Raw genomic sequence first — 24,153 nt, 5'->3', positions numbered from 1 at the left:
CACCACCAGGTTGGCCTCAGAACAAAACAAAACAAAAAAAACCCCTAAAATTTAATTTCAAACATTTACATGTAACAAAAATGCAAATTACCTGAGCCTAATCCAAAGACCCAGCAAATTTTTATTTTAACATAAAATCATTTAAAAAGGGGGGGAGCAACTGAGACTTAAACCTGAAAGCTTTGTAACTTATCCCACAGTGATTCAATAAATAAATAAATTTTTAAAAAATTAAAAAAATAAAAAGGGTGGAGGGCATTTGCCTTGCATGCAGCCGACCTGGGTTCTATCCCCGGCATCCCATATGGTAATTCCTGAGTCCAGAGCCAGGAATGACCCATGAGCCTCACCAAGTGTGACCCAAAAAGAAAGAAACAAAAACAGAAAGAAAAGGAAAAAAACAAAAAACTGAGTGCGGAGCCAGAAGTAACCTGAGCATCACCGGTGTGAACTGAAAATCAAAAAAGAAATAATTTTAAAAGGTGGGCACAGAGATATCTCTTATATCAGGTAAAGCTGCATGCACCAGGCCACCAGATTCAATCCCCAGCATTACATACGATCCCTGAGCCCCGCTAGGAGTGATCCCTGGTTGACAGTGCCAAGAAATAAACTATGAGCACCACCAGGTGTGGCAAAAACAAGAAAAACAAAACCCAAACACATAAATTCTTGATTATTTAAATACATGGTGCTAGCCTTTGCATGCTCCTCTGGAAATCTTATGAAAATCCAAATGACTACAAAGTACAAGGGAACAGCATATAAAAATGTCCTATTTAGGCCAGAACAATAGTAGAGTGGGTAGGGTGTTTCCCTTGTACGAAGCTGACGCCGTTTCAATCCCTAGCACCCCTCGAATCTTGCAAGAGTGAGCCCTGAACACAGAGCCAGGAGTAATCTCCAAGCACTGCCAGTGTGACCACAAAACAAAATGTAGCAGAGCAAAAGTACACCGGTAGGCTGCTGACCTTGCACATGACTAACCCAGGTCCTAACCTTCGATACCCGCATGGTCCGCTGATCCCTGACTGTAGAGATAGGAGTAAGCCCTGAGCACTGTCAGTTGGGGATAGAACCCAGGTCGGTCGCATGCAAGGCAACTGATCCAAACAAATCAAAAAAAAAAAAAAAAAGGAAAGGGGGAAAATGTTCATTTTTAGCAACTGGAGAGACAGTACAGTGAGCAGGGCACTTGCCTTGCATGCTGCCAGCCCAGGTTAAATTCCCTGGCATCCCATCTGGTCCCCAATGCCCTGAGCATCACCGGGAATAATTCCTGAATGCAGAGCCAGGAGTAACTTCTAAGCATGGCTGGTTTGGCCCTAATACAGCAAAACAAAAAGCCCCATCTAGTCCTTCCAAGTCCTATTCTTTAATTTCAGGGAGGACACAAATTAAAGGGGAAGGGGCTGGAGCGATAGCACAGCGGGTAGGGCGTTTGTCTTGCATGCAGCCGCCCCAGGTTCAATTCCCACCATCCCATATGGTCCCCTGAGCACTGCCAGGAGTAATTTCTGAGTGCATGAGCCAGGAGTAACTAACCCCTGTGCATCACCGGGTGTGACCCAAAGAGCAAAAAACAAAAACAAACAAAAAAAACAAAGGTGGAAAGGTAATTATTTACTAACCCTTAATACCTATGGCCCCTCCCCTCCCATCCCTTCCTTTGGTTTTGCACCATACCTGGTGTTTTTCAGGGATCACTCCTGGAAGTGCTGGAGGGAATTCTATGTGGTGCCAGGGATGAAACCAGGGTTGGTCTCCTGCAAGGCAAGCACTTCAACCCATCCTCTCCCTCCAACCCATTAGTGACAGGTGTGTGAATGGAAAACAAGTTTTTAAGTTTTTTTTTTAAAAAAAAAACTTAGAAAGATGTGCGGAGAGAGAGAGGGGTGTGGAAGAAGTGTGTGTTCAAGACAGAACACAGGCGTCTCCAGAGTGAAAATAAGCAAAGAAACAAATAAAAGCTAGCGGGCATACATGTTCCAGGGAAAACAAGAGCAAGCTTATTAATGACATATATATGCATATATTTATACACACATGATATGTAATTATACATCACTGTATGTATATAAAATGTAATAAGATTATAACATAATTAGATATATGTAAAATATTAAATAACATATATAACAACAAGTCTCACAATGGAGACGTTACTGGGCACGCTCGAGCAAATCGATGAACAACGGGAGGACAGTGCTATATGTAACTATAATATACATTATATATAATATATAATTGATATAAGTGATATACAGTTAGAAAGTTGTTTATGATTGCGTTTCAGTCATAAAATGTTCTTCCAACACCTGTCCCTTTACCAGGGTACATTTCCCGCCACCAATGTCCCCAATGCCCCACCCCTGCAACCTGCCTCTATGGCTCTCTCTCTCTCTCTCTCTCTCTCTCTCTCTCTCTCTCTCTCTCTCTTCCTTTTAGGCACTGTGGTTTGCAATACTGTGATTTCGGTACTGAAAGGGTATCACGCACCGCCTCCCCCCACACACATACACACACGCCGTTGGTGGCAAGCTTCATACCATGAGCCAGCCTCCTGGCCTTTTTTTTTTTTTTTTTTTTTTTTTTTTTTTTTTTTTTTTTACTGTTAGTGACATTTTACTTTATTTGCAAAGAATCAGACAGGAGCGAGCAGGGTGTTGCGAGCTCTAAACACGCAGAGCCGTGAATCACCAATCCTGCGAACTCCAATCGTGTCCTACCTACCCTCCGAATAGAGAGAAGCACAGGTAAGGACTCTCCTACCTGCCGATCGTTAAGTGACCTTTCAAAAGGAAGCGTTATAACGAGATACTCGGGGACCATTTAAGTCCCCGCGAGTGGCGGGGTGAGCGCTGCAGACGGTTCCCGCTCCCCGCCGCATCCGCGCCGCCTGGGAGAGGGGTGGCCGGGGCACCGTCCCCGTGCGCGTCCCCTGACAGGAACCGCATCCCCGGAGCGCACGAGGCGGCGCCGAGGGAGCCGCTCCGACACGGCCCCTTCCTCCGAAGAGAAGCGGCGAGCGGGCCGAGCTCCCGGGCGCGCTCTGCGGGCAGCCGGGCCGCCGACCCGCCCGTCCCGCCCGCCCCGCCCCCGGCGGCCCCGAGGAGGCGTGCCGCGGGCTGGACTGAGGCTGCGCGGACGCCAGGGCCCCAGGCGGCGTCCCTCACGTCCGCCGCGTCGCCATGGAGACGGGGGCGGGGCCGGCGCGGCGTCCGAGGCGCGGGAAGCCCGGCCGGCTGGGCCCGGCCGCGCGGCCTGAGGAGGTCGCCCGCGTCGGCCGCTCCCGCCGAGACTTCTGCGAGGCGCGAGACCCGAGGGTTGACTCCCGCACGTCCGCGAGGCCTGGCCGGGTAATCCTGATTGTCTGGGGGCCGGGTGCTCAGCGGCCGGCGCAAGGCCTTCGGTGCTGGGCGGACGAGCCTCGGGTCCCAGCATCGGCTTCCCCCGGTTCGGAGCGCCGGTGGTGCCGCCTCCCCCCTGGGGTTGTGGTCCGGGAGCTGCCGGGGGTTCTGAAAACACGCGCGCCTCAGCATCAGCATCAGCATCACCACCATCAGCATCCTCATCATTATTTTTGCCGGGTGCTGCTTCTCTTTCTTGCCCGGGCCCCGGGGGGTGCCGCATCCTTCCACGATTCTAGGGCGCTGCGGGAGGCTCCGGGTGCCGAGCGATCTTGCAAAGATCCGTAGCTCTGGACGGAGCCCGGAGCGAAAAAACAGCGGGTAGGGCGCATGCCTGGCACGCGGAGACGGAGGTTCGATCCCCAACACCCTGTCTGGTCTCCCATGCTCTGCCAGGAGTGTCCTCTGAGCACCGCCGGGGGTGGGGGGGGGGGGATGGCCCCCAAACAAAAACAAATAGCCTCCGAGATCAAAACTGGAAGTTTCTGCTAGTCCTTGCTGAGTGCCCGGGCGAGTGGCTGATTGGACACTGATTTTTCCGAGACCCTATTTGAATTCCTAAAGGGCAAATACCTGGAAACTTTCCCCGCAGCGGGAGATTGTTACTGGTCTTCCTTTGACTGGGAGGTCATTTCTTATTAGCATCTGATTAGAGGTGGAGTAAATGTTTGTTGAAGGAATGGTGTTAGGGACCCGTGAGAGTACACTTCTCTGTCTAATTATAACTTGAAAATGACTACAGCTCATTGAGGTGGTTTGTCAAACGTGCTTAGTTTTATACCTGGCACAGTACTGGCTCCAAAAATGTCATTTTGAACCTCAAACTCTTTGTAGATTGCTTTTCAGGAGCCTGAGACTGCTGGGTGAAGGCATTTGCCTCGCAAGCGGCAGACCTCATTTCAATCCCTGCATTGCTTGTGGGTTTGTTTGTTGGAGCACAGAGCCAGAAGTAGCCCCTGAGCACCATGGGGGTAGCATGGAGGGGTGCTGTCCCTCCACCCCCAAATATAGATCGCCTGGTACCGCCTGAGAGCCATGAAAAAGTAGGAGGTGTCAGGGAAGGCTTGCTTATTATGGGACTTAAGAGATAAATTTCGGGCTTTGCTTTTCTTTGGTGGAATTATTTTCTGTTGTTAGAAGCTGAATAATGTAGAAATGTCAGGATTCTTCTACATTTTTACTTTTCTCTGTAGCCTCTCCCTTCTCTCCCTTTCCTTGGGGACAGGGGTGGCCCATGTATCCTGGTTGTGGGGCTCACTAGGGTCAGGGAGCTTGCACATTCAGCCACACCGCTCACTTCATTAGTTGCAATGCGTACACACGTGCTTGCGGGCACTTTCTGGCTGTGGGGTTCACACCGCATTATATTCACTGTCACTGTCCTCCCGTTGTTCATCAGTTTTGCTCGAGCGGGCCCAGTAACATTGTGAGACTTGTTACTGTGTTTGGCATATCGAATATGTCACGGGTAGCTTGCCAGTCTGTGCCAGGCTCTCCGAGAGGGGCGGAGGAATTGAACTTGAGTCAGCCATGTTGGCTGCGTGCAAGGCAAACGCCCTACCCACTGTGCTATTGCTCCAGCCCCCATTATATTATATTATATTATATTATTTATTTAATTTTGGGTCTGGGGGCACACCTGGCAATGCTCAGGGCTTACTCCTGCCTTTGAGCTAAAGCATCACTCATGGCCAGGTTTAGGGGACCATATGGGTTGCCAGGATCAAAACCAGGTCAGCCGCGAAGAAGGAAGTCGCCCTACCCGCTATACTAATTCTCTGGCCCCTCACACATACTATTTAGCTGTGGTGTTCACCAGGGAGCGCTGCACAGTCTATGCCTGCCCTAAGGAGCACTATATATACTTTCTCTGCCGGACCCTGCAAGCTACTGAGAGTATCTCTATCTCGCCCACACGGCAAAGCCTGGCAAGCTGCCTGTGACGTGTTTGTTGTGCCAGAAACAGTAACGAGAAGTCTCACAATTTGTTGTGAGACGTTACTGGTGCCCGCTCGAGCAAATCGATGAACCAACGGGAGGACAGTGCTACTACAGTGCTATGACCCAAACTCTGCAGCTTGCAGAAGGGGTGAGTTCCCTTCACATCTGAGGAGCTGCCCTAACACCCCCTGCCAGGGCCTCGCCAACCTCCTGTTCTCTGCTCACCTTACCGAGGGCAGTGTGCAAGGCAGATGCCCTACCTGCTATATTATCTCTCCAGCCCCCTCACCTATTTTCTTTCTTTTATTTTTGATTTTCTTTTTGGGTGATCCAACTGCGCTTAGAACTTACTCCTGGCTTCTGGGCTCAGGGATCACTCCTGGCGGCAAGAGGTTGTGGGGCTGGGCGTGAAACACGTGGGGGGAGGAGGTAGAAGGGTGGGGGAGGCCAGCAGTGTGCAAGGCAAGTGCCAGCCTGTATCCTATATCTCCAGCCCTCTTATACTTTTGTTTTCCTTTATTTCCCTTTGGTTTTTGGGCCACACTTGGTGGTGCTCAGGGCTTACTCCTGTTGCAGTGCGCAGGAATCACTCCTGGTGTGTTCAGGGTGCCGGGGATTGGAACCTGGGTCAACTGCATGCAAAGCAAGCACCCCGGCCCCATTTTGCGTTTGTCTTTTTGGTTTTGGGTCACATCTGGCTGAACTCAGGGTTTACTCCTGGCATTGTAATCAGGGATGACTTGTGGGACCGTATGTGTTCCCAGGGATAGAACTTGGTCACCCACCCCCGTGAAGGCAAGGGCTTTACCTGCTGTGCTATCTCTCAGGCTTGCTTGTATTATTGAAAACTTTGGGCCACACGTGGGGGTGCTGAGGAGAAGGTGATGGGTGGAGGGACAGAGTCTCCTGTGTGTTACTCAGGAGCCACTCACAGATGTCCTCTGGATGTGCTATTTCCATGGGCCCAGCATGCTTTCCAGCTGTTTGCCATTTCACTCATCCTTTACCGAACATTCTGTTTTTGTTTGGGGGGCCGCACCCATCAGTGCTCAGGGCTAACATCTGTCTCTGAGCTCACGAATCACTCCTGGCAGCCATGGGGGACCATATGTTGTGCCAGGAATTTAACCCTGCGTGTGAGGCTAGCACCTTCCCCAGGGTTTTATCTCTCTGGTCCATCCCACACATTCTGGTTAGAATGCTTACTGGGAGGCTTCTATGGTGCTCACACGTGGTTTTATTTTTTTTAATTTTTTAAATTGTTTTTTGCTTTTGTGGTCACCCAACAGTGCTCAGTGGTCTGGCTCTGCATTCAGGAATTATTCCTGGTGGTGCTTGGGGGGGCCCTATGGGATGCTGGAGATTGAACCCGGGTCGGCCACATGCAAGGCGAATCCCCTATCTGCTGTACTATCGCTCGGGCCCTCACACGTTTTAGCTGGGGCCAGATTCCTGTTCTTAGTGCTTGCACATCTTTTTGGTGTGGTGCTTGCTGGAGGGGGTTGCACACTTTAATTGTGTGTGCCCTTTCACACCTGGCTGGGTGCTAGTGATCGCATACACTCTCCTGTGGCTGCTGGCAATCTTAAAAGGCTGACTTGGGGGACCAGGCACCATGCATTCAGTTGAAACTAATGGCTTGCGGCTTGCAAGGCTGGTACCTTTGCCACTGAACTGTTTCTTAGACCTCCACCCTCTTTGTTCAATTTTTTTTTTTTTTTTTAGTTTTTGTGTCTCACCCAGTGGTGCTCAGGACTTATTCCTGGCTCTGTGCTCAGGAATCACTCCTGGCGGGGACGCTGTATAGGATATAGGATGATGCTGGGGATCAAAACCAGGTCAGTCTTGTGCAAGGCAAGCACCCTCCCCACTGTATTACTGCTCAAATCCCAGCCCCTTTTACATTTTTAAATTGCTATGTCTTTCTCATTATTGAGTTGTAATGAAACTAAAGTAACAGAAGTTTACTGTCTGTCCTCCCGTTGTTCATCGATTTGCTCCAGTGGGCCCGGTAAAGTCTCCATTTTGAGACTTGTTACTGTGTTTGGCATATTGAATATACTCTAGGTATATGTACTTGTGGGGCTCTCCAAGGTGGGTGGAGGAATCAAACCCAGCTCGGCCGGGCTGACTGCACGTAAGGCAAATGCCCTACCAATGTGCTATCGCTCCAGCCCAAAGTAACAAATAAAATAATACTTTGTGAAATTCTGGAATGCCTCTCAAGAAGTGCTCAGGGGACCTAGGGCCACACTTGGTGATTCTTGGCCAACCAGGTCAGATGGTTGAAGCTGATATCCTAGGATGAGTTCATTCCCTGTGGTTTTGTGGACCCCAGGACCACAGGTGGTGGCACTAGGGGACCTTATGATGCCCGGGATCAAACCAGGGTTGATGCATGAAAGACATGTGCCTTATCTCCTGTACTAATTTCTGTCTCCCCAACCTCAGTAATTTTGCTACCACATTGAAATCTAGCTCCAAGGTCCTTGGAAGTTTTGCAACTACCTCCCCCCATTCAGCAAGAGAGAAGTCTTTACGCTTTCTTCTTTAGTGGGGAAGAGTATAGCCAGGGTGCTCAGGGTCATTCCTTGCAGTACTGTCAGGGTTCGAAAGAGCAAACCAGCTTTCCACATGCGAAGCCTGCACACCAGTCCTTTTGAGCTAGCTTTCTGGATCTCTCTTCACTGCAAGTTTTTGTTTGTTTGTTTGTTTCTGGGCCACACTCCACTGTATTTAGGGCTACTCCTGACTTTATACTCAGAGTTGACTCCTGGTGTGCTTGGGGGACGCTATGGGTGGCTGGGGATCCAACCCCGGTCAGTGACATACAAGGCAAGGGCCTTACCTGCTGTACTATCGCTCCGCCCCCACCCCCTCCACTTCTTGATGATGTCCTTTGAACTCACATTTTTAATTTCTGCAATGTGCAATTTCCCTGTAACTTATCAAGATAGATATATCTTAAGATTTGGGGAGCAGGAGAGGTAGTTACAGTGGAGAGGGCGATTGCCTTGCATGTGGCTGCCCTGGGTTTGATCTCCATCACCTCATATAGTCTCCTGAGCCCCACCAGGAATGATAGAGCTCAGAACCAGAAGTAAACACTGAGCATTGTGACCAGAGAGATAGTACAGGTTAAGGCACTTACTTGCCTTGTGGCTGGAGTGATAGTACAACAGGTAGGGTGTTTGCTTTGCATATGGCTGACGCGGTTTGGGTCCCCAGCATCCCATATGTTCCCCCGAGAACCACCAGGAGTGATTCCTGAGTACAGAGCCAGGAGTAACCCCTGAACATTGCCAGGTGTGACCACCCAAAAAGCGAAAAAAAAAAAAACACCACTTGTCTTGATGTAGCCAACCTGGGGATTTGATCCCCCGCACTGCATGTAATCTCCCAAACATTGCCAGGAGAGATCCCTAAGCACAGAAATCTGAGGTGCCAGGTAATTGTTCTCTCTTATTCTCCTTTTTCTTATAGTTAGAAGTGGAAGATAAAAGAGTATTTGATTCATGAAGAATCTGGTTATGAAGAAGTGTATGTCAAGTCACTGGTTGAATATCCATCATAAAGAGATTAAGGAGAGAATGGAGAGGAAGGTTGATTCCAGGTAAGTGATGAAACTGGGCTAAAAACAAAATCAAAGAACCCTAAACTTGGGCTGGAGCAATAGCACAGCAAGTAGTGCGGCCTTGCACGCGACTGACCCGAGGTCAATTCCCAGCATCCTATATGGTCCCGCAAGCACCTCCAGTAGTAATTTCTGAGTGCATGAGCCAGGAGTAACCCCTGTGCATCTCTGGGTGTGACCCAAAGCAAAAAACCAAACAAACCCTAAACTAAAACTGAGATCCATGTAAAAGCATGTAAACATTTATGTGTGAAAATAATAAGCAATAAAAAATAAAAAATACTTTTTTCTCCTATGTCACAAGTGATGTGGTAGGGATTTGGGTAAGGATTTGTGCTTTTAGTATTTTGGATTTCTTCTCTAAAGTATAGAATATAATGAAACATTTCTACCATATGTCACTGTTTAAAGTCATTTCAGACAGGTCACTGTCACTGTCACTGTCCTCCCGTTGTTCATCGATTTGCTCGAGCGGGCCCAGTAACGTCTCCATTGGAGACTTTGTTGTTACTGTGTCTGGAATATCGAATACTCTCAGTAGCTTGCCGGGCTCTCAGAGAGGGGCGGAGGAATCGAACTCGGGTCGGCCATGTTGGCCGCTTGTAAGGCAAACGCCCTATACCGCTGTGCTATCGGTTCAGACAGGTAGAAAGATAGAAAGATAAGGTGCCTGATTTATAAATAATCGACCCGGATTTTAAAATTTTTAAATTTTCATTGAATCACATTTACAAAGGGGATCCAACCCCGGTCAGTGACATACAAGGCAAGGGCCTTACCTGCTGTACTATCGCTCCGCAGAAATTAAAAATGTGAGTTCAAAGGACATCATTCATTGAGATACATTTACAAAGCTTTTATGATCAAGTTTCAGTCATACAATGTTCCAACACCCATCTCTCTACCAGTGAACATTTCCCACCACCAATATCCACCATATCCCTCCTGCTGGCCTCCCACCCCCCCACCATAGCCTGCCTCTATGGCAGGTGCTTTTTTTCTCTGTCTGTCTCTCTCTATCCTTTTGGGCATTATGACTTGCAGTACAGATCCTGAGAGGGCATCATGTTTGGTTGGCCATTTACCACTTTCAGCACACACTTCAGAATGGTCCCTTCTCTATCCTAACTGCCTTCTCCATCCCTTGAGGCAGCTTCCAGCTGCGGATCAATCCGCCTGGCCCTTGTTTCTGCTGTCCTTGGGTGTTAGTCTCATACTATCTTTTTTATATCCCACAAATGAGTGCAGTCATTCTATGTCTCCTCTCCTTCTGACTTACTTTTCTCAGCATGATACTCTCCATGTCCACCAAAGTTTTTCATTACTTCATTTTCCTAACAGCTGTATAGTATGACCCAGATTTGATCCTAAGCCCTGCACAAGGTCCCCTGCATATGATCCTCTGGGAGTGATTCCTGATCACAGAGCCAGGAGTACGCCATGAGAACTGCTGCGTGTGGCTTCCAAACCAAAATAACAACAACCCTCCACCCTCCCCCCCAAATCATTATATAAGTTTAATGTAGAAATATACGTCATTAAATTCTGACGTATGGTGGATGAAACGTTTGCCATGCACTGACCTCAGTTCCATCTGTGGCACCACCAGGGGTGATCCCTGAGCAAGAACCAGGACTGAACCCTAAGCACAGCTGGTGTAGTCCCCAAATCAAAATAAATAGTATTCTGATCTTGAGCACAAATGAGGATGATTTTCTTGACATTCGAAATTACAACATCAAGGCTAGTTATCTATTGTGTCTTTCCCCTACTTTTTAATTTTTTTTTTTACAAAGTGGATGTTTCCACTAAATATATTTTTTTTGTTTATTTTTCATTGAATCAATGTGAGATAGAGTTACAAAGTTGTTCATGATTGAGTTGTTTCATTCCTACAATATTCCAGTACCTGTCCCTTCATAAACTGGTATTGTCACAAGACAGCAGAATCTAGGATTTCTAAAAAGTTGGAATAATGAACAAATTAGGAGATCTAGAAGAGCAGAAAAGGTCAGAGGTAGCCCACAAAGGCATTAGAGCTTATCGTTCTCTTGACTTTTGTTTTTCACTTTGTTACCATACCCAGCAGTACTGAAGGGCTACTCACAGCCCTGTATTTGGGGGGGGGGGTGAGGAGCAGGGGGCAGGGGTGTGGGTGGAGTTATTTGTTTTGGTGGTACTCAGGAAACCATGTGGTGCCAAGGATTGAACCCTGGTTTTCCATATGCAAAGCATACACTCAGCCCTTTGAACTACTTCTCCCAGCCCAAACAGTTGAGCTTTTTTGTGGGGGAAGTTGTGGGGGTCTTGGGGTTCATACATTATTCCTGGTTCTGTGGTCAGGGATCATTTCAGGCAGGTTTGGGGATCATACCTAAGAAGGCTGCATGCAAGGCAAGTGCCCTATCTGATGTCCTATCTCTCTAGCCCAGTAGTTGAGTTTGTTTCAATTTTTATTCCGAGAAAATATGCATACTTCTTCATTAAACTTTGTATCTACTTATTCATGTAGTTAGATTCTTGATCTCAAACAGGTCCAAACAAGTATTTTATCTAGTTATCTGCGTGAGACATCTTGTAATGTTGTCCAGGGCATCCAAAGCTACCAAAACCTCTGATTAGACTCCAGACATCCCAACGCCCTCCACAAATGGACACCATAGGGCATATTGAGAAGTAGGGTACACACAGGGCAATGGAACTTTATTTTTTATTTGTTTGCTCTTTTGGGGGGGTAGGGGGCACACCTGGCAGTGCTTAGAGCTTATTCCTGGTTCTGCACTCAGGGATTACTCCTGAGAGTTCTCAGGAGACCATATGCAGTACCAGGGATTGAACTGGAATCATCTGTTTGCAAGGCTAGCTACTTAACCCCTATACTATTGCTCTGGCCCTATAATTTTCCTTAGTCCTATAGACATTAAGTATTGGTGAAGAGCCCTTTAGCATCAGATGCTTTCGAGCAGGGTAGTCTTTGAGGATAAATTGGACCCATACTCTTGTTGAGTTAAGGAACTGGGGGAAACATACCCAAAGAACTATGTTGTAAGAAAGGCTAAGATTATAGTGTCTAGGAGAAAGAAAGAGATTTCCAAATATAATAGTATCAGGACAACAGCAATAATGATGATTAAATGAATCACTTCTGGAGTAATAGCCAACCAGCCTAGTGTCGTTTTCTGCCTTTTGATAATGGTTGCTTTCTGTTCTTTTGATTCCAAATAGAAGAATCCAAATTTGTATATCTATAAAGGATTTATACATAAAAGACTACAAGTTATTAACAAAACTCAGATTAATAGGGATAAACATATATTTGCCTGGCCATTTATTATTATTCTACCTTGATTTCAGCATTGGCATGTAACCAAAGATGGCTAGAGTATTTTCTTTAAAACTAAGACAGCATTGTTTTGTTTTTTGTTTTTTTTGGTGGGGGCTTTGTGGGTTTGGGTTTTTGGGCCACACCTGGCAATACTCAGGAAAAACTCCTGGCAGACTTGGGAGACCATATGGAGTGTCAGGGATTGAACTTGGGTTCAGCTGCTTGTAAGGCAAGCACCTTACCCTCTGTATTATTGCTCTAGCTCCCTTTATTGTTCTTTTAAATTTATGAAAGGTCAGATAACTCTCTCTCATTACCTTTTTTTGGGGGGGGCGGGGAGAGGACATACCTAGTGATGCTCAGGAGTTACTCCTGGCTCTGAACATAGGAATTAGTCCTGGCAGTGCTCAAGGGACCATATGGAATGCTGGGGATTGAACCCTGGTCAGCCACATGCAAGGCAAGTGCTGAACTATCTCTCCAGCTCCTCTAATTTTTGTCTGCATTTATAACGCCAGAGATCGAACTCAAGGCTTTACACATGCAAGGCATGTGCTCTAATGTCAAGCATGTCCCGAATCCCTTGTTCTTTCTTTTTATGTTTTTGTGGTGCAGTGGATTGAACCCAGGACTTTATATAAGGCATGTGTCCTACCATTGAGTCACATTTATGACCTTTATTCCTACTTTTGATATGTATCTTCTTTCTTCATACTTACTTGGTTAATCTAGTCAACAGTTTGGTAATTTTGTTTTATAAGTCTTAATAGTTATTTTAAGCTACTTTGGGTTACATTTCTGTTTCTTACAACCAAGGATGTGGGCTGGAGAGATAGCACAGTGGGTAGGGCGTTTGCCTTGCATGCGGGACCACCCGGGTTTGATTCTTCCGCCCCTCTCGGAGAGCTCAGCAAGCTACCGAGAGTATCTCGCCCGCACAGCAGAGCCTGGCAAGCTCCCCGTGGCGTATTCAATATGCCAGAAACAGTAACAACAAGTCTCACAGTGAAGATGTTACTGGTGCCCATTCGAGCAAATTGATGAACAACGGGAGGACAGTGCTGCACCAACCAAGGATAACAATAACAAGGATACATAAAAGTGGGTTTTATTTTTTTCTTGTATTTACTGGTTGTTGGACAAATGGTAGCCAGAATAGCTTAAAGCAATGTTTCTCTGGGGCTAGAGAGATGGTATGGCAGGTAGGGCACTTACCTTGCATATAACTGACCTGAGATTGATCCCCGGGTATTACTCCTGGCTCTGCACTCAGGGATCATTCTTGGTGGGGCTCATTCAACCATATGGGGTGCCAGAGATCGAACTGAGGTTGGCCACATGCAACACAAGTACTCTACCCACTGTATCTCCGATTCCTAATTTATTTTTTAAATTTTTTAATTTTTTTTGCTTTTTGGGTCACACCCAGCGATGCACAGGGGTTACTCCTGACTCTGCACTCAGGAATCACTCCTGGCCGTGCTCAGGGGACCATATGGGATGCTGGGAATCGAACCCAGGTCGGCCGTGTGCAAGGCAGATACCCTAACCGCTGTGCTGTTGCTCCAGCCCCCTCCTAATTTATTTTTATTTTTATTTTTTGCTGTTTGGGTCACACCCAGCGATGCACAGGGGTTACTCCTGGCTCTGCACTCAGGAATTACTCCTGCTGGTGCTCAGGGGACCATATGGGATGCTGGGAATCGAACCTGGGTCGGCCGCATGCAAAGGCAAATGCCCTACCCGCTGTGCTATCGCTCCAGCCCCAACCTAATTTATTCTTAATGTAAAGGAATCCATTTCCAATTTGTAAATAAAATGCTTTAACCTGATTCTTTAAGTTAGGGTGTAGCTCAGTGCCAGAGCACTTACATTGCTTGTATGAAACCCTCAGCAGGATCTCCAGCACAGCAGAAAGAGATTCCTTTTTTCTTTTTGTTTTGGGACCACTCCTGGTACTCTGGACTTACACCCAACTCTGTGCTTAGGAAACGCTCCTGGTAGAGTCGGGACTATCTAGGGTGCTAGGGATTGAACCCAAATCTGCTGCATGCAAAGCAAACACCCGACCCTCTCTGCTGTCTCTTCAGACCCCCTTGCAGAGACTCTTAAAAGTCTTAAGACTCTTAAAAAAAAGATTGTTAGAATTAATGAATCTAACGTACCCTCCACAGCTGACTTCGAAGCCTAGAAGTATCTACTTCTTATGACAGGCAGGTATTTCTGCTAGAGATTGGTTTTTTATTGTTTCAAAACATATTTATCAGTCTAAATTAGAGGGCCTATTTAACTTTGTATGTTAAGAAGTTTCTGCATCACGTACATGGATAGTTTGATTCTTTCCCATCTTCCTCAAATTGAATTAATTTCTTTTAGGGATGGTGCTGTCAAGAAACCTTATTTTTCAAAGACAGTGTCCAACAAGAAAAATTCTTCATTCTCTGGGATTCGGAACAAGTTACCTAGTACCAGACATCCGGTGCCGTATCATGTCGAATATAATTGCACCAGAAGGGCCCGCTTACGAGAATTGCGTATCAGGTGAGCTTGTGAGCTATCTTAAGTGTTTTTTTTGGGGGTGCTACATGTGGTGACTTTGTTCAGGGAATACTTTTGGCTCTGTGCTCAGGGATCAGTCCTGGGTCTGCTGTGTGCAAAAGCAAGCATCTACCTGCTGTACTATGTCTCCAGCCTCATGTTCTTCCTTATTGTTTAAAATGAGAGGATGGGGCCAGAGGGCTAGTGTACAGGGATTAAGGCACTTGCCCTGCATGTACCCGATCCTAGTTTGGTGCCCAGCACCACTAATGGTCTCTTGAGCACCTTCCAGAGTCACTTCTGAGCATCATCAGATATGATCCTGAGCTCCCAAGTCACAGCCCCCCAAACATGAGATAATTCCTTTTCTGCTATCTCTGTTCTGGCATATCGAATACTCTCGTTAGCTTGCCAGGCTCTCCGAGAGGGGTGGAGGAATCGAACTCGGGTCGGTCATGTTGGCTGCGTGCAAGGCAAACGCCCTACCCGCAACAAAGTCTCCAATGGAGACGTTACTGGGCCTGCTCGAGCAAATCGATGATCAACGGGAGGGCCTTTACCTTTTACCTTTACCTATCTCTGTTAGTTGAAACCACTGATGCTTGCTGTTCCTAGCATAGTGTTCAAAGGAAAAGGATACGTAGGAGTCTGCAGACATGACTTCTGTGATTGAATCTTTTTATTGACATTCTCCAGTTGTATTCTAGAATGTGTAAGGTCAGATTATGTAGGAAAAGCCTAAATATAAACCAAGTGTTAAAAAAAATCATCATCTTTTGCTATTATTGATTAGGTCTGTCAAAGGCATTAAATTAATTCATTCTTTTAAAAAATATTAGATGTCAGGGCTGGAGTGATAGCACAGTGTGTTTGCCTTGCACGCGGCCAACCTGGGTTCGATTCCCAGCAGCCCATATGATCCCCCAGCACCGCCAGGAGTAACTCCTGAGTGCAAAGCCAGGAGTAACCCCTGTGCATCACTGGGTGTGACCCAAAAAGAAAAGAAAATCAGGTGTCTATTTGGTCAGGTGTTCATTATGTGCTGGATATTGAAAATACAAGGTAAGACCTTCTTGGTCTATGACCTTTTGAAAACTTTAAATGAAGTAGGCCTGACATTAAACAAGCCAAAATAACTAGGTGTTAGAAGTGCAGCAAGAGAAGGATGTAGCACTATGGGCCCACATAGCAAAACCAAGCATGCTTGTGTAACCACCAGTACGTACTTCCTGGAGGAAATGGAGTTTTAAGTCATGATAATTTGAGATTAAACCAGATAGTGGTCAGAGAGAGAGCTCAGCAGGCAGGGAATGGGTCTCGAATACTGACTCCAATTCTGTCCCTGGCACCTCATATGGTCCTCTGAGCACTGCCAGGAGTTATCCCTGAGCAAAGAGTCAGGAATGAGTCCTGAGCACAGCTGGATGTGCCCTCCTCCCCCCTCCAAAAAAAAAAAAAAGTACACCAGAGGTAGAAAGGTAGAAGAAAGAGTATTCCAAGCTGGGCCCAAATATGAGCTGACCAAGGTAAGTTAGCTCTGTATGTGCCAGTCACTGTGTTCTAAGACAGGAAATGTGTTCTTAGGAGTTCAAAGTGCAGAGAGAGCAACGGTAAACAGCTGGTGACTCTGATAGGGTAATGTTTTACAAGGATGAACAGAGTGCGGAGAGAACAGTTACTCATTCTTTTCTGTGTGTGTGTGTGTGTGTGTGTGTATGTTGGGGGGGGGACACACCCAGTGATGCTCAGGGGTTACTTCTGGCTCTGCACTTAGGAATTCCTCATTACACCTGGAAGTGCTCGGGAACCATATAGAATGTCAGGGATTGAGCCTGGTTGACCTTACCTGCTGTACTGTCTCTCTGTTCACATTGAGCTACTCATTCTTTTCCAGTCTGGGTCTGGGAAGGTCCAGGAAGGCTTCACCTAGGAATTAGCATTGAAGGTGATGGGTTTGGGGGCATTTGTCAGGCATTTTAGGCATAGGGATGCTAAAACAAAAGCATTATCAAGATTCATTTCTTCAACTTTGAGGTCTTCATTGACTAACTATATTGGAAGTAATTTTGGGGGACCACAGCCAGCAGTGCTCAAGGATTCTGTGCTCGGGAGTGACTCCTGATGATGCTTAGAGGACCGTATGTGGTACTGGGCGTCAGACTGGGATCACCTACATGCAAGGGAAGCACCTCACCTCCTGTACTATCTGTCCAGCCCCTGGATGTCATTTTAATTTATTTTCATTGTTGGTTTTGGACCACATATGGAGGTGCTCAGGACTTACTCCTGATTCTGCACTCAGGGGTCCTTTTTGGCAGGACTCAGTGTCATATGGGGTGCTTGGGGTTGAACCCGGGTCAGCTGCATGCAAAGCAAGTGCACTGCCCACTGTACTACCACTCCGGACCCGTGAAAGTAATTTTTTTAAAGTAATATGTTTGTTTGGACTGGCAAGACAATACCAGGGATTAAGACACTTGTCTTGGAGCCAGAGCTGGTAAGGTGCTTGCCTTGCATGTGGCTCACCTTGGGTCTATCCCCAGCATCCCATTTAGGTCCCCTGAGTAACGCCAGGAGTGATTCCTGAGTGCAGAGCCAGAAGGAACCCCTGAGCATTGCCCAAAGTGGCCAAAAAATAAAGACACTTGCCTTGCATGCAGCCAGTCTTTTTGATTGTAGGTGACACGTGGTCCCCTGAGCACCACTGGGAGCAATTCCCAAGCATAGAGCTGACTCCTGAACACAGAGCTGGGAATTGCCCCTAAGCACCCCTGGGTGTGACCCTAAAATCCAAAGCCCCCCCCCCACAAAACTAAAACTGGAATTTTTTTAAAAGAATTTAAAATAAGCCTGCAATAAATTCAGCAAAAAGTGCTCTGAGAAAATACTACCTGGCTTTAGAAGGAAATACTCTTCCAAAAGTCTTTTGAATCCACAAATATAAGAATTTTCTGGCCAAACATCTGAAAGAAAAGAGAGGATATAAACAGTTTAAGAATTCATTTAGGTGGGGCTGGAGCGATAGCACAGCGGGTAGGGCGTTTGCCTTACAAGCGGCCAACATGGCCGACCCGAGTTCGATTCCTCCGCCCCTCTCGGAGAGCCCGGCAAGCTACCGAGAGTATTGGATATGCCAGACACAGTAACAACAAAGTCTCCAATGGAGACGTTACTGGGCCCGCTCGAGCAAATCGACGATCAACGGGAGGGCCTTTACCTTTACCTTTACCCCCCCCACAAAACTGCTTGATTTTAGCTTTATAAATCTGTTCACTGCTCTAATATAACCGTGAGTCACCTTTTGACTTATAGTATCAACACTCCTTGAAAGATTTCTTCTCTTTTCCAGAATACTAATGATATAAGCTAAATGATCTTTTTTTTGCTTTTGGGGTCACACCTGGCAATGCATAGGGGTTACTCCTGGATCATGCACTTAGGAATTACTCGTGGCGGTGCTCAGGGGACCACAAGGGATGCTGGGAATCGAATCTAGGTCGGCCACATGCAAGGCAAACACCCTGCCCGCTGTGCTATTGCTCCAGCCCCACCTAAATGAATTCTTAAACTGTTTATATCCTCTCTTTTCTTTCAGATGTTTGGCCAGAAAATTCTTATATTTGTGGATTCAAAAGACTTTTGGAAGAGTATTTCCTTCTAAAGCCAGGTAGTATTTTCTCAGAGCACTTTTTGCTGAATTTATTGCAGGCTTATTTTAAATTCTTTTAAAAAAATTCCAGTTTTAGTTTTGATTAGGCCCATACATGACCTTTGTTGTGGCGTGCATTACATTTCTCTCCTGCCCATCTCCCCAGCTTGCAACAGTCTTATAATGATAATTTAACAATAGTTTGACAGATCACGTTCAGGGAAAAAATCATAGATAAACTGGGCTGGAGTGAGAGTACAGCAGGGAGGGCACTTGCCTTGCAGCTGCTGATCTGGGTTTGATCCCCAGCACACTGTGTGATCATCACTCCCAGCACTGCCAGTAGTAAGCCCTGAGCATAGCTGGGTATGGCCCAAAACACACACACACACACACACACACACACACACAGAAAAAATCACTGGCAAACTAAGATAACTAAGATCCAGTGGGGTTTTTGAAAAAACAGTATTTCCCCAAGAGGTTAAATGAGTCATTTCTGCATACTGACAGGTCTGATAAATTGACTTAATATGGAATAGAATTTAGGGGAAAAGTTGACCTTAATAAGAGGTGAGAAATGTTATCGAGAGTGAATCTAGATATGGGGTACCACCCACCACTGTGGGTTTTGGTGAGGGTCCCTTTAACTTCAGCACCAAGAATCAGCTGTGGGCGGGGGGCACAGAGTGAGACCACAGGGGTCCAGAACACTGTGCAACCAGCAGCAGTGACTAAGTGTGTGTTGTGACCGACACACTGTGCAGTGACAGAGTATACTGTGCATCTTAATCTTCCCTTGAGGACAGTTTAGTAACAACATGATTTTTAAGTAATACTGGCATAGTTTTTTAAAGAAACTTCACATAATGGTTGCACCTTATTTTGTTTGTTTGTTTGTTTGTTTGTTTTGGGCCACATCCGATGTTGCTCAGGGCTTACTCCTGGCTCTGTGCTCAAGGATCACTCCTGGTGGGCTCAGGGAACCATATATAGTGCCCAGGGATCATCCTGGGTCAGCCAAGTGCAAGACAAATGCCTCACCCGCTGTGCTATTGCTCTAGCACATTTAAAAATAATTTTCCCACCAATTCTTAGTTACCTGTGTGCATAGCAGTTCCGTGGATGGTATTTCCGGTCGGCATCAATTAGTGATAACTGCTCTTTGCCACTGCAGTTTGTGTACACATCTACCCACTGGCTATGTGGTAGATGTCATGGCACTCAAATGACTCCCTGTTGTTGCGTATATTCATGGAGAAGTTGCTTTGCTTTGTTCATGATGTAACCTCAGAGACTAGCATGAATAGAAGGACTGGAGAGAGAGCTCAGTGACTTGGGTGCTTGCCTTGCATATGGCTGACTTGGAGTTCAATCCCCAGCATTCCATATGGGTCCCTAAGTACCACCAGCAGTGATTCCTGAGTGCAGAGCCAGGTGTAGCACCAAAACAAACCAAACGGGTGGGGCGAGCTTATCTTGCATACAGCTGACCTGAGTTCAATCCCTGGCATCTTATATGGTCCCTAAAGCCCGTCAGTTGTGATTTCTGGGTGCAGATCCAGGAGTAACCCCTGAACCTCTCCATGAGTGACCCCAAAACAAAACAAAATAGAACTCTTCCCCCCCCTCAAAAAAAAAAACTAGTCAGAACAAACAAGAAAACCAAACAAAACAACAAAACCCAAACAGTTAGCTGTTTGAGTTCTGTCATCAGCAGAGAAGCTGAACAGTTAGGCTAGAACAGGAACGAGTGAGTATTATCATGTGACTTGCTCCTGACATCTTTGCCTGCCCACCAGCTCCCCTTGTGCCTCTTGCTCGGCTTGTTTGGGTTGAGTTTGACATAAGCACTGCCAAACAAGAGATGCAGATTTGTTCTCAAGAATCTACTGACAATAACTGTGCTGAGAATTCTAGGCTCACAGCTCTCAGCACTCAAGAGAAAAGTGTGCGTCCACACGGCCCTGGGGAATTCACTGCTGCTCTGTTTATCTTTTATGCAGCCTAATGAACAGAACAACACCATGTAATGGTTACTTGATGCAAGATTATAAAACAGGCCAGAGCAATAGTACAGTGGCTAGGGCTTTTGCCTTGCACATGGCTGACCCGGGTTCAATCCCCACCATCTCATATGACTTCCTGAGCACTTCCACGAGTAATTGCTGAGTGCAGAGTCACGAGTAATTCCTGAGCATTTCTGGGCATGCTTACAAAAAAAAGAAAAAAGAAAAGATTATAAAGCAGTTTTTAGCTTGGGGAAAAAAACCCAACAGGTGTGACAGCTCTGTGGTGAAATTCAGTATCACCTAAGATATCTTGATTCACCTTTGTGTGTGTTCTCTGGTGCTCAGGGGCTACTCCTGGCTCAATGTTTGGGGGTCCTCCTGGCAGTACTTAGGGGACTATGCTGCACTAGCGGTCGAACTCAGACCCCCTGCATGCACATGCCAAGCATATGCTCTGAGCCTTTGATCCTGCTGATTTTTTTCCTACTCTCTCTATTTCTTCTTGCTATGAAGTCCTGTGATCATGGTATCTCCCCTGCCAGGTAAGTATTCCTACTTTGGACAAACTGGCAGGCTACCGAATGTAACCTGCCCACAGGGCAGAGTCTGGCAAAATCCCCGTGGCGTACCCAATATGCCAAATACCAGTAACAATGATGGGTCTCATTCTCCTAAAGAGCCTTGAATATAGCACTTTCTTAAAAATCTCAGGGCTAGGATGAAGGAGACATTACTGGGGCCTGCACGAGGCAATCGACGAATAACAGGATGGTCGTGATTCCTGATGAAGTCCTGTGTTAGAAAGGAGTTGAGGTGGTTGGAATTGAGATGAGGAACTGGACCACGCTAGCTGTGTGGGTTCTTTCTCGGTAAATTGTACCATCAGAAGACAGTGTTCTCAGTCTTAGTTTCTGGTTTCAGATTGGGCCTCTGTACTTTCCAGGGATTACTGACTGGCTGTTTAGGGGTTTTCCACTCCTCATCACTCCCTCTCTCTTCTGTGCAAACGTTAATTCCATGCAACTCTTTGGCCTGAGGGCAATTTGTCCTTACCTGCCTATATCTTGGACTTATCAGGATATCTTGTTCCCCCAGTTTTTGTTATTGACAGATGAGTTTTGGGTATTTTTTTTCTTTTTGGGTCACCCCTGGTGATGCACAGGGATTACTCCTGGCTCTGCACTCAGGAATTACTCCTGGCAGTGCTGGGAACCATATGGGATGCTAGGAATCGAACCTGGGTTGGCTGCGCACAAGGCAGATGCCCTACCTGCTGTACTATTGCTCCAGCCTGAATTTTGGTTTTGCTACATAACTGTTTTGTTATGGGGATCCAGATCGCCATAAAACTACGTTGTCACCTCCACTATCTCTCTCAAATCCTTTACTGTTTAATCTTACTTTTCTTACATTTGATGGTATTTGAATGGGCACCTCCTTTTCAGATTATTATTTGTATTCCGGGTACTTGAGTTATACCGTGTGTTTGTGAGAGTGTTTTTTATTTAATTATCAGTAAGAATAAATCTGGCAATAGCCTAAACAGGTTGGTATTTGTCTTTTCTTCCCATCAGTCGGTAGGTTGATATAATGTAGTTGGGGCAGTGATGTCACCTGAGGGTTTTAGTGCCTTTCTTGTTCACATCCTTATCATACTTGCCCTTTGTCCTCCGAGATGACACTGCATAGCTGCAAGATGACCATATCCCACTTATCTATCAGGAGAGCAAAACATTCCTCGAAGCAACCCAGTTTCATTCTGATTCTGCCTAGCTGCCACAGCTCTGCTGCTGGTGACCTTTAGCGGCAAAGGAGGTTGGAAAGACCGAGACATTTACATTATACTTTTTTCACTTGCTTAGCTCAGGGATTGCAAGGTATAGATCTAGAGTGGAGTATTGGACTGGCATTTAAGAATCCTGAGTTTTGTTTCTAGCCCTAGCTAATTCTTTTATTTGGTGATATGTTATTATGGCATTGAACCTAATTACTCTATTTGTAAAATGAGAGTGGGAGTATTTGTTGTCTTCTTTGTGTGTGTGTATGTGCATGCATGTGCATGCCACACCCAGTGATACTCAGTGCTTACTCCTGGCTCTGCACTCAGGGATCACTCCTGGCAGCACTTGGAGGGCCATATGGGATGCAGGAGATCAAACCTGCATTGAGGGAGTGCAAAGCAAGCGCCCTACTTGCCATACTATTGCTCTGACTCTGGAGAGTATTTATGTCCTAACTGCAATGCTAACACTGTATTTCCATTGACTTATTTTTTTAAAAATTTTTTCGGGGGAGGGGTCACACCCAGAGCTGCTCGGGGGGTTAATCCTGGCTCTGCACTCAGTGATTGCTCCTGGTGGTGCTTGGGGGACCCCATGGGATGCCAGGGATTGAATCTGGGTCAGCCGTGTGAATGGCAAATCCCCTACCTGCTGTTCTATTGCTCCGGCCCTTCCATTGACTTACAAACTTGTGATGTGGTGGTTTTCAACTTGTGGCCTTTTTTATTTTTTCAGCTAGATATTTGTTACTTTGGGTATCTTTCTTTTTTGGTCCGGTTTGGTTTTTTGGTTTTTGGGCTACATCTCTTGGTGCCCAGGGCTTACTCCTGACTCTGCACTCGGTATCACTCCTGGTGGTCTTAGAGAACCTCACGGGGTGTTGGGGATCAAAACCAAGTCGGCTGCATGCAATGCAAGCACCCTACCTACTGTGCTGTCTCTCTGGCCCCACTTATTCGTTACTTCGAAGATGCCTGGGGATGTAGATCTTTGCTTCTCCCCACCCAGTATTTTCTTCATATTGAGTTACAGAATTATTTCTCACTTTTAGGAATTAAGGGGAATGATACACCGGAAGCTGCGTAATTATGCCTTGGTGTGCTAAGGAAAATGTCTTAATTTTTATAAGCTGGAGTTGTTTTGTCATTAATAAGCTGACCAAATGACCATTGAATTGGTCAAAGCAAAAATAATAAAGTAATTGTCATTCTAAATAAGATCATCTTAAGTATGTGCTAGTTGCCTAGCTTTCTAAAGAGAATAGTTGAACACAAATTTCTAGTTAATTTGAGATGTAGACAAAATTATTTATAGAATTGCACTCATCAATATTTATTCCTTATTAGTTAATGACACTGGTTTCTATTTTCTTGGAAAAAATGAGTCAGAGGAAGAGAACTCTCTAAGCTCCCTCCAACTACCTCTAAATTTATTTGTTTTTTGTATAATCTGCTTTCCTTACAGTTAGGCATGTGAACAGCCTGTTCCAACAAGGGCAAAATCCTTGACTTTCATGTTATATTCCCTTCCTATCTACTTTTTAAAAAAATTTTTTGAGAGACCATTTTATTTTACTTTATTTTTTGCTTTTTGGGTCATACCCAGAAATGCTCAGGAGTTACTCCTGGCTCTGCAATCAGGAATTACTCCTGGTGGTGTTTGGTGGACCATATGGGAAGCCGAGGATTGAACCTGGATCGGCTGTGTGTAATGCGAACACCCCATCCCACTGTACTATCTCCACGCCCCCTCTTCCTATGTACTTAATGCCATCACTCTAGTAGTGTTGTGTGTGGGGGGGGGAGGGGGGTGGGGTGGGTAGAAGCTATAGGCCACATCCAGTAGTACTTAGCTATCACTCCT

The 24,153-nt window shown here is 46.1% G+C and overlaps 1 protein-coding gene and 1 non-coding gene across 3 annotated transcripts in view; one reads left to right on the top strand and one right to left on the bottom strand.

Moving 5' to 3' along the window:
• Positions 1-2,643: 2,643 nt before the first annotated feature.
• On the bottom strand, positions 2,644-2,779 carry LOC130025912 (U8 small nucleolar RNA). Its single transcript, XR_008792818.1, has one exon. It is a non-coding gene; the product is annotated as a U8 small nucleolar RNA (small nucleolar RNA).
• Positions 2,780-3,223: 444 nt separating this feature from the next.
• The window catches only part of SFI1 (SFI1 centrin binding protein), a 98,620-nt gene continuing 77,690 nt past the window's right edge, over positions 3,224-24,153 (top strand). For both annotated transcript variants that reach the window (XM_056116477.1, XM_056116476.1), the window contains exons 1-4: positions 3,224-3,359; positions 8,835-8,964; positions 14,687-14,851; positions 18,444-18,515. In XM_056116477.1, coding sequence (XP_055972452.1) covers positions 8,867-8,964; positions 14,687-14,851; positions 18,444-18,515 — 335 coding nt within the window. In that variant the 5' untranslated portion in view covers positions 3,224-3,359; positions 8,835-8,866. The remainder of the gene's footprint in view (positions 3,360-8,834; positions 8,965-14,686; positions 14,852-18,443; positions 18,516-24,153) is intronic.

The sequence above is a fragment of the Sorex fumeus genome, unplaced genomic scaffold, assembly GCF_029834395.1.
Source record: "Sorex fumeus unplaced genomic scaffold, SorFum_2.1 ptg000032l, whole genome shotgun sequence".
Lineage (NCBI taxonomy): Eukaryota > Metazoa > Chordata > Mammalia > Eulipotyphla > Soricidae > Sorex > Sorex fumeus.
Note: the sequence above shows the minus strand (reverse complement) of the source record. Positions and strands in the feature narration are given on the sequence as shown.